Source organism: Nematolebias whitei, chromosome 18, assembly GCF_014905685.2.
Source record: "Nematolebias whitei isolate Nwh7 chromosome 18, NemWhi1, whole genome shotgun sequence".
Classification (NCBI taxonomy): domain Eukaryota; kingdom Metazoa; phylum Chordata; class Actinopteri; order Cyprinodontiformes; family Rivulidae; genus Nematolebias; species Nematolebias whitei.
The window spans coordinates 2,891,956-2,902,811 of NC_056515.1; the positions used below are offsets into that span (position 1 = coordinate 2,891,956).

Consider the following 10,856-nt stretch of genomic DNA (forward strand, 5'->3'; position numbering starts at 1 on the left):
GGCCATCTTTGTGAAAAGAAATCGTCCATCATTAAACAGGGGTGGAGCCTCCGGGTTCAATTGTCCCCCTCTTACAATGCTGTGATTGCTAGTATCACTCAGCCCCCTGTGAATAGTAAACAGCCATCAGTGTGCTAATGATCCATTGTTAGGCTGATGGTCCTTCTTGAGCATGTGATCAGCTGGTTTTAGATGTCAGCAGCAAACTGGTTGATCCTCTCTGAGAAGGTGCTATTCATAAGACTGAGCTGAATACAGCTCCTCAGACTAAGGAAGTCTTTCGGATGAGAGACGAAACATATCTACATTTTTTTGCTTTTTTTTTTTTTTTTTTTTTTTGTCTTTCAGATACACCTGGACCTATATCTGGACCTACCATTCTGTGTTCGTCTGTCTCTCCTTCCTGTCCTCTCAACCAGCCGGTCAAAGCAGATGGCCGCTTGTCCTGAGCCTGGTTCTGCTGGAGGTTTCTTCCTTTTAAAAGGGAGTTTTTCTTTCCACTGTTGCCACTGTGCTTGCTCAGGATGGGAGACTGCAACGAAGCCAAGATTCAACTTGTCTGCTGGATTCCTTGGATAGAGAACTTTACTAATTGGCTTTTATGTGAATGTTCCTGTAAAGTGCCCTGAGACAACTTTGTTGTGATTTGGTGCTATAGAAATAAACTGAATTGAATTTAACTTTTTTTTTGAATGTCCAGAGGACCAGATTGAACTTTATTAGATTTTTCTACCTGGATTATTAAGCATGCACCAGGATGCTCTGGATCTGCGTTTCTCTTGTTGATGCACTGGCTTTAAAGTTATTGAGCCCCGCTACGACATCCCATCACAACACTTCAGGCAAAAAGTTATAGCAGCACTTTATGAAAAAGCAAAAACTGATCATCAACAAGACCTGGACCAGATTAAAGCCCTTCCCTGGTGATGATAAATGAGGGATTCAACCACCTCGTAACAGAAATGTTGGCCGTTCAAGAAGAGGTATTGTTATTTTATTATTATTATCTAATGAACTTTTACCTATTTGTATTTTATTTCCAGTCTGGGACAGAGATAGCAGTGGAGTCTTCTTCTTCTTCAGGGATATCCACCAGAAATCACCTCCAGCTAAGAAGTCTGTGATGAGTGAACTCTGAACTTTTCCAGGGACCTGTCCCACCTGTGGGAGCAGGTCCAAGAGGTTGTGAGTAATGAGGCCACACTGCAAAATTAGCAAAGCTCTACCTCTTTATTCCTGCTATCTGTTGTTAGTGAGCTGTTTTCTCCACCGCTGGAGATAATGTCACTGCAACTAGATCTGTGCTTTTGGTAAAAAATGTGGACAAGTTGGTCTTTTTGGCCAAAAACTTAAAACTTGATTAGTTAAGATTGTAAACAGTCTGTTGCTTCTTATTGTTCTGGTTCTGACTGTTATTGTATTTATTAAGATTTTCTTTATTGTTAGTATAGTTTATTTATTGTAAAGAGTGCTGTTTATTTAAAATATCATCCAAATGGGTCGCATTATTTATTGCTATACAAACGTATTGTTTAAATGGTAAATGGACTGTACTTATATAGTGCCTTTATATCTTATGTCAACATAGTCAAAGCTCTTTACACTACAATCTGTGTCCTCATTTACCCATTCATACAGCACTCTACTAGATCTCTACAAAGATAATTGAACAAATCATTCTAAAGAGACTAATCAGTGCTTTTAGATCACATTCAAACACTGATGGGACACACATCAGAGGCTATGAGGGGTTCAGTGTCTTGCCCAGGGACACTTCAGCATGTAACTACTGGTAGATACAAACCCCCAACTCTCGCATTGGAGGACGACTGCTCTAACCACTCAGCCACAGCCGCCCATTTTACCTTTTTTTTTTTACCATTTATATGCCGTTTACTTGGCATATTTTCAAAATAAACATTTTGTAAGTCTTCATTTTGTCTTTTTTTTGTACCGAAAATTAACCAACAAAGCCCTCCTTGAAACTGAACCGAACCGAAATGTGATTTTAGCGTACTGTTACACCCCTAATAAATACCATAGGAAAGCACAATGCTCCAGCGAAGAGTAGCACTCGACTGCAGCCTTAAGTAGTTGAGGACCTCATAAGGGAGATGGCCGACAGCTGGTGGTAATTAGTGGCCGTCTTGGAGAGAGGAGCTGCAGTCAGTGGTACTCTTACATATGTTGCCATTTCTGACTGATATTCCTTTCAACTTTTAGATGTCAATGTTTGTGAAAAAACCTTCAGCTGACTGTATTCTAAAAGTGGGAACTGGTAAGTTTGTTAGTTAGTTTGTTTCTGGAGCTAGCATGATAGCACTAGCCTCCAGGTTATTGTACTGGGCTCTGTGATAAATCAGTGCTCTTGCTGCAACATTTATTTGAATGTGTTTATAGAAAAAAAATTATCAAACATTAATACTTTTCTATACTAAATGTCACTGATGGTGTTGTTATACTATTTCTGAACACCTGCATTTGTGTTGATCTGGATAATGAAACATAAGCCTCTTGCCATAAGTAACTGGCTCCTGTTAACATTTAGGCATTTAAACTTTAAATTTTTTTCTTTTTTTTACAAATAGGATGGCTAAAAGGAAAAGGTAACAAAAAAACAGCTAGATTCTAAGTTTTCTACATTCGCCTTAGAATCTAGCTGTTTTTTTGTTTTTTTGTTACCTTTTCCTTTTAGCCATCCTATTTGTAAAAAAACAACAACCCTGTATTATGACTTTTTATAACTGTTTATTGTTGTTGCTGTTGTCCATTGTTGTCATCTTTCTTTGTTAAATCAGGTCTCTCTTGTAAATGAGTCCTCGAGGCTCAATGGGATTTACCTGTATAAATAAAGGTTGATTGATTGATTGATTGATAAACTTAAGGTACATTGCTATATTGTGTGCTAAGATGCGATATTAGGACCTTTAATGTTAGAAATATTTAAGAGTACTCAAATAATGAGCTTGATTCTAGTTATATTATGAACTTATATTACTAAAGTAATGATGATAAAACATGTACATGTATTGCCTACAGTGCCTTGTGAAAGTATTCGGCCCCCTTGAACTTTTCAACCTTTTGACACATTTCAGGCTTCAAACATAAAGACATAAAATTTTAATTTTTTGTGAAGAATCAACAACAAGTGGGACACAGTCGCGAAGTGGAATGAAATTTATTGGATGTGTCAAACTTTGTTAACAAATAAAAAACTGAAAAGAGGGGCATGCAATATTATTCAGCCCCCCGAATGTGGCAAAAGGTTGAAAAGTTCAAGGGGGCCGAATACTTTCGCATGGCACTGTATATTTATGTTGTATTTTGATATTGATAAAACCCAGGATTATTGATTATTAGGTCTGTTTCACACAGGCCAGGTTCCTGTTTCCATGTCTGTTGGTGAGCTGACCAGACTTGATGGTGATCTAACCCTAGTTTCGAACCAGGAGATCGGTTGAATCCCCATAACTCCTTCCAGTTCGATAGGAGCAGTGTTTAATTTGAGCCAGATCCAGCCAGAACAGGATCTGGGAACACTCTTATTTTGACAGGATGCGTTCCGGCAACTGCTTGCTCAGACTCTCAGGCTTACTAATAATAAAGTTATGAACAAATATGATCGTCTTGTCGTTTTGGGAGCCATGCTTGAACCATGTTGCTCATCTCTGCTGCTGAGACGATGAATAAATAACTCTGACACCTCCGCTGCTGTTTTTATGATGCTCTGGACGCTTGTCACCCACAGCACGCATGTGACAAAGAGCATAAACTCAGAGCAAGAGCGATACCTGACCCACTTTTGCTTTAACAGTTTTTAATTTTTTTTTTAGTTTGTCACAGCACAATTTTGATTTTTTTTCTAAATACAGAAGTCATGTTTAATAAATGTTAGGACTCTATTATTTGCTAACAAAATATATTATATGTCATTAAACAACTTGTCAGGCTCTTGTGAGCATGCGTGTTCCCCAGGACACCCCCCCCCCCAACAGAGTCAGCTAGCCTGCTATTTGCATTCCTACATCAGTTGGTTTACAAATTAAGCCCTAGAGAGGAGGCGCTTTTAGCCTACAGCTACATTCTCATTCTCACTCTAAACTGTGTGCCCAGAGTGTCTCCTACATTGCCAAAAGTATTTGCTCACCTGCCTTGACTCACATATGAGCTTAAGTGACATCAAATTCCTAATTCATAGGGTTCAATATGATGCTGGTCCACCCTTTGCAGCTAGACCAGCTTCAACTCTTCTGGGAAGGCTGTCCACAAGGTTTAGGAGTGTGCTCATGGGGATTTTTGACCATTCTTCCAGTGGTGCATTTGTGAGGTCACATACTGATGTTGGACGAGAAGGCCTGGCTCTCAGTCTCCGCACTAATTCATCCCAAAGGTGTTCTATCGGGTTGAGGTCAGGACTCTGTGCAGGCCAGTCAAGTTCATCCACACCAGACTCTGCCCTCCATGTCTTTATGGCCCTTGCTTTGTGCACTGGTGCACAGTCATGTTGGAAGAGGAAAGGACCAGCTCCAAACTGTTCCCACAAAGTTGGGAGCATGGAATTGTCCAAAATGTCTTGGTATGCTGAAGCAGTCAGAGTTCCTTTCACTGGAACTAAGGGGCCAAGCCCAGCTCCTGAAAAACAACCCCACACCTTAATCCCCCCTCCACCAAACTTTGCACTTGGCACAATGCAGTCAGACAAGTACCGTTCTCCTGGCAACTGCCAAACCCAGACTCTTCCATCAGATTGCCAGATGGAGAAGCGCGATTTGTCACTCCAGAGAACGCGCCTCCACTGCTCTAGAATCCAGTGGCAGCGTGCTCTACACCACTGCATCCGACACTTTGCATGGCACTTGGTGATGTATGGCTTGGATGCAGATGCTCGACCATGGAAACCCATTCCATGAAGCTCTCTGCACACTGTTCTTGAGCTAATCTGAAGGCCACATGAAGTCTGTAGTAGCACTATGCACTTCAACATCCGCTGACCCCGCTCGGTCAGTTTATGTGACCTACCACTTCGTGGCTGAGTTGCTGTCATTCCCAAACACTTCCATTTTCTTATAATACAGCTGACAGTTGACTGTGGAATATTTAGGTGCGAGGAAATTTCACGACTGGATTTGTTGCATAGGTGGCATCTTATCAGTTCCACGCTGGAATTCACTGAGCTCCCGAGAGCGACCCATTCTTTCACAAATGTTTGTAAAAACAGTCTGCATGCCTAGCTGCTTCATTTTATACACCTGTGGCCATGGAAGTGAATGGAACGCCTGATTCCGATAATTTGGATGGATGAGCAAATACTTTTGGCAATGTAGTGTACTCAAAAAACCAAAAACAAACTATATATATATATGTGTGTGTGTGTGTGTGTGTGTGTATATGCTCACGTATGATTGTGCAGTCATCCAGGCTGTCACATTGTAAAGTTTGCAGATGATACAGCGGTGGTGGGATGCATCACAAACAATGATGAGTCCAGCTACAGGCAAGAGGTGGAACACCTGGAGAGCTGGTGCAGAGAGAATAACCTTCACAGATGATGAAAGATGATTAAGGAGATGGTTGTGGACTTCAGAAGGAACAAACACAGCTGTACCCCCCTGAACATAAGAGGATCTGTAGTGGAAGTGGTCTCCAGCTACAAGTACTTGGATGTACACATGAATGACAACCTCAGCTGGAGCAACAACACCACCAGCCTGATGAAGAAAGCTCATCAGAGACTCTACTTCCTCAGACGGCTGAGGCGAGCTGGTCTGGAAGCTCAGTCCTCACCTCCTTCTACAGGTGTGCAGTGGAGAGCATCCTGTGCTCCAGCATCAACGTGTGGCATGGAGGCTGCACAGCTGCAGAAAGAAAAGCTTTGCAGAGAGTGGTGAAGGCTGCACAGAAGATGTTGGAGTCAGTCTCCCCACCATCACAGACATCTACACCTCCAGATGCAGGAAGAGGGCCACCTGCATCATGAAGGACCCCACTCACCCAGCACACACACTTTTTGCCCCACTCCCCTCAGGAAGGAGGTTAAGGAGCATTAAGTGTAGAACCACTAGACTGAGGAACATCTTCTACCCTGAGGCTGTTAGACTCATGAATCTCTAACTAGAATAATCACTGTGAAAAATCACATGTTGCTGCTGATCTGTTTCATGTTGCTGCTGATCTTTTTCATGTTGATGTGTTCATGTGTGCTCATCTGCTCACACAGACTCATGCTCATGTTCATGCTGCTGTTTGACGCAATGTTTTTATGCTATTAGTGCTTAGTGTATTTTTAATTGATGTTTTTCTTAGTTCATATCTTAGATCTTATTATTGTTTTTCTTTTACATTTTATTGTTGGATGTAACTGGGATCCTGTGCACATAATTTCGCTCCACCACGTGGTGCCAATGACAATAAAGAATCTCTGACTCTATATGCGGTATATGGTGCGTGTGTGTATATATATATATATATATATATATATATATATATATATATATCTTGATCCAAGATGGCGCCATGTACAGTCGCCCTGGCATTCTGGTGCGCTCTGTTTTTTTTGTTTTTGTGCGTTAATCATGCGTCTGCGTGCTCCTACACTCACGAGGAGCTACTAAACTTCAGAATCACAACCCATGAGGACATTACTCCAGTTTTATTAGTGCCTGCTGCAGACCTTGTGCACTTTTTGGCCAAAAGAGCGAGACTTCGCAGGAGGGGCAGAAGAGTCGGAGCGCTCGTGCGTCTCCGGAGGTGCGGTACACACACGCCTTTACCTGGAATATTCCTCTCCAACGTCCGTTCCCTCTACAACAAAATGGACGAGATGGCGCTCACGGACCAGATTACGAGTGTAGAGTGGACTTTTCCGGACTCCCTTGTTATTATCCTTGGAGATTTTAACAAAGCAAACCTCAGGCACGAACTACCTAAATATAAACAGTTTATTAAATGCCCGACCAGAGAGGGGAACACGCTGGATCACTGTTACACCACAGTGAGCGGTGCTTATAAAGCTGTGCCTCGTGCTGCCCTGGGTCTCTCAGATCATGAGATGATTCACCTCATACCTGCATACAGACAGAGACTGAAGCTCTCAAAACCTGTGGTGAGGACATCCAAAAAGTGGACCAGTGAAGCTGTGGAGGAGCTACGCACGTGTTTGGACACCACAGACTGGGACCTGTTCAGGGCTTCTACAGACAGTCTAGACGAATACACAACCACTGTGACATCATATATACATTTCTGTGTGGACAGCATCATCCCATCACGTTCCAGAGTCATTTTCAATAATGATAAACCCTGGTTCACATCCAAACTAAGACCGCTTCGTCAGCAGAAGGAGGCTGCTTTCAGAGAGGGGGACAGAGACAACTACAGATGTGCGAAGTATGGATTTAGCAGGGAGGTGTTGAAGGCTAAATCCAGGTACAACACACAGCTGGAACAACAGTTCTTTGCAAACGACTCTGCCTCTGTCTGGAGGGAACGACTTCTATTCACGCTTTGAAGTCAAGGACTCACATTCCTCCATCCTCTATTTGTACTCAATTCAGATCCTTTCAGATTCTACTTATTTCAGCCATTTTTCTACTTCTTTCAGTTTCTTTCTGCTAAATTCAGGGATTTTCTGACTTTCAGCTACTTTTATGCATTTTCTGTTAATTTCAGCAACTTAAAAAAAATTGTGCTAATTGTAGCTTTTTTCTGCTTTCCACATATTGTGCTTCTTTCTAATAATTGCGAGTTTGTTTTGCTACTTATTTATTGTACTTACTTCGTACTATTTATTGTACTGTTGCATATCTGCACGGTGTTGTATTTTTAGCACGTTGTGTGCATCATGGAAGAACGTTGTTTTGTTATATGTACCGTACTTGTACATAACTGAAATGACAAAACCTCTCTGGCTTTTTCAGCCCCTCTGTCAATTTCAGCTTATTTGGCTAATTTCTGCTATATTTAGCTTTTTCTCCACATTTCAGCTGTTTTTAATTTAGATTAGTTTTCCTGCTTTCAACAACTGCAATCTGTTCGAATTCAACTCGCATCAACAGTTCAGCAATGCAACCTTTTCAGCTGGAATCATTCAGCAGGAAGCATTCACTTCATTTTCACAGGAAATTACATTTATCTTATTCATTTAGCTTTTGTCAGTTCAACCTGAAGGGAACCACAAACAAAACAATGAGATTTTCTCCACTGTGACAAAAACAACTTTACTTTGGTCGAATTTAAAAGCAGAAACGTGACAATCAACAAAACACACCAAAGGAAAAGCAAAAAAGGAGCTACTGCTTAATTTTCTGTTGGAGTGAGTCTGAAAACATGAACGACACAACCAGAACCACTTTTTTATTTTATTTGTTCAAATCATGGTATCAGAGCAGAGCGGATATAATTTCATTTTTTACTCTGACTCTGGTTTTCTGGAGCTCTATGAAGACAGCGACGGGACAAAGATTTTCATGCAAAGCTTTTTATCTGAAAAATGTTTTTTACTGTCGTTTCACCTGTTTAAAGAGTTTTCAGTTGTTGCAACTAAATTTAAAACTTTGGCTGTAAATGCAAAAAAAAACAAATAAAAAAAAATAAAAAAAAGAGAGACAACTTTCCATCATTCTTATCAGCATCAGCTCCATTCAGTCAGGATCTCAATCCATATTCACACATCCAAAAAACAAAAAGTGAAGCCATTTTATAAATAACACAAACAGGAAGTCAGAGTTCAACCACAATGTTGGTCCCAGACGTCTGCCAACGTTCAGGACTATGTGCACACAGACCAGGGAGCACATGTCTCAGAATCCATGGATGATATTTGCTACTGTTGGACTAAAGGACGCCAGAGGGTGAGTTGGTGGGATTTTAGTCTCCTTGGTCTTCATTAAGGCTTCACCGGCTGGATGGAGAGCAGGGTGCCAAACTTAAAGTGTTGGATCACCGGGAACTTCTCCAAACACTGAAATACAACAGAACCAAGAGAAGTTAAGCTAAGTGCTAACATGTCAGGTTAATAAAGTTACATAAAATCTTAATATAATGAATTCTTTCAGAAATCATGTTATTGTATAAAACAAATAAAGTCAATAAACAACACTGTTACAAGATGATTGGACATGTATCAACATGTGTCTCACTTTTACGATGGAGCTTTACAGCCACGCTAAAAAAAAAAAAAACACATTGCCACGCTAAAAAAAAAAAAAGCCATAAAATTACGGGAATAAAGTCGAAGAATTACGATAAAAGTCGTATGATACTTTTTTTGTTTTACAGCTGTTGTAGAATCTAAGAAACTTTATTAATTTGATAATCTGTTTAATAAGGCCAAAAGCAAATGTCTTAACTTACAACAACTGTGTTCAACAGAACTTGCTTTTAACAGATTCTGAAATGTGCTTGAGCTGACCTGTACTTGTTTATCCAAAAAAGTGCAATCTGGTCCTCTGGATAAAAAAAAAAAAAAAAAAAAAAGACATGTCCAGAGGACCAGATTGAAATTTTTTGGATTTTTCCACCTGGATTATTGAGCATGCATCAGGATGTACTTGTTTATCTTCCTGGAATTTCTGGGCATAAGATCAACTGCTTGTATAAGACCGTTTTCCATCAGAACTGTTTTAACAACCTGAGTGTTCATGTCAACCTGACCTGATAGGAATTTGTTTTCTGTGTCCCAATGCCGGGAAAAAGGGGTGTGTTTATCTTACGGGAAATTTGTGTGTCAAATATCTTGTCACAAACCCAGGAAAGTGTCTCCAGTAATACTGATTGGTCGAATAACATCGTCTTATATGGAAATCTGCAAATGCCAGATAACAACTCTTTTGGCAAAAACAAGTATGTTCGTGTGCTGGTCTTTACATAAGCCGGAGAGTATAAAAGTGAGCAGAAACTGTGTTTAGGTAGGGGTTTTTTCTTTTGAGGTCCCGAGGTATTTTCTGGCTGTTCCGCCTTAGTGGCTAAGCTTCAAATAAAACCCCCATTTTGCTGTCGAACAGAACCAAGGTGTCTACTGTTTTATTTAATGAACCCAAGAGTACTAATATAGATGCCACTACATTTTGGCGCAACCAACATGGAAATGAGTCTTTGGGAAACTTCTAGTCTTCTTTTCAAAAGCGTGAATCCAGGATTTTGGGCCCATATTCAAGGTAATTATGATTTTTTTTTTAATAAAAGATTCCTGTTCACGTCTGCTGCTGAGGTGACCGGACCCCAGGCTTTTAACCAGACACTGTTTGTTTCTGTATTTATAGCAAAAAAAATCCTTTAAATCTGTCGACAGATTGCTGCTGAAAAAATTACAAGTGAAATCTAAAAATAGTAATGCATTGTGCAGTGTAAGCGAACAGCAACAATTTTGTGAAATTGGGAAAAATTCAGCTGTGATAATAAAAAAAAAAAAAAAAAAACAGAAGCCAGAGAACGGAACAGGAGATTCCAAAGTGACAGCAAAGAGTTGCTGATTTTGTGCCAGACAAGGGGTTCTGGAATTTAGGACAAGAGGTCCTTGTGTTTTTTGAGACAACAGAGAGTCGGTCTATATTGTGTTATGATTTTTAAGATGAGAGATGTCTATTGTGTCGGATCCCAGAAAACATGTAAAAGTGTTTTCTGAAGAGCTAAGCTATATTTTATGTTGTGTGAATGAATGTGAAGTGGTTGTAGGCCTGAAGTAAATATATAAAATAACCAGTGATAAATACCGGTACATAATTTTATTGACTAACATTTTAACTTTTAAACTTAAAAAAAAGTAAATAAATAAATAAATCATAATAAAATAAAATGCAATCTCTAAAATAAATGATATCATTAATTTTTATGTTGATAAAAGGAGCTCCATAAAATAA

At 40.0% G+C, this 10,856-nt stretch overlaps 1 protein-coding gene across 1 annotated transcript in view; it reads right to left on the reverse strand.

The window, feature by feature from the left end:
- Positions 1-8,424: 8,424 nt before the first annotated feature.
- The window catches only part of ptpa (protein phosphatase 2 phosphatase activator), a 75,139-nt gene continuing 72,707 nt past the window's right edge, over positions 8,425-10,856 (reverse strand). The window contains exon 10 of the mRNA XM_037692570.1: positions 8,425-8,959. Within this exon, the coding sequence (XP_037548498.1) occupies positions 8,885-8,959 (75 nt within the window). The 3' untranslated portion in view covers positions 8,425-8,884. The remainder of the gene's footprint in view (positions 8,960-10,856) is intronic.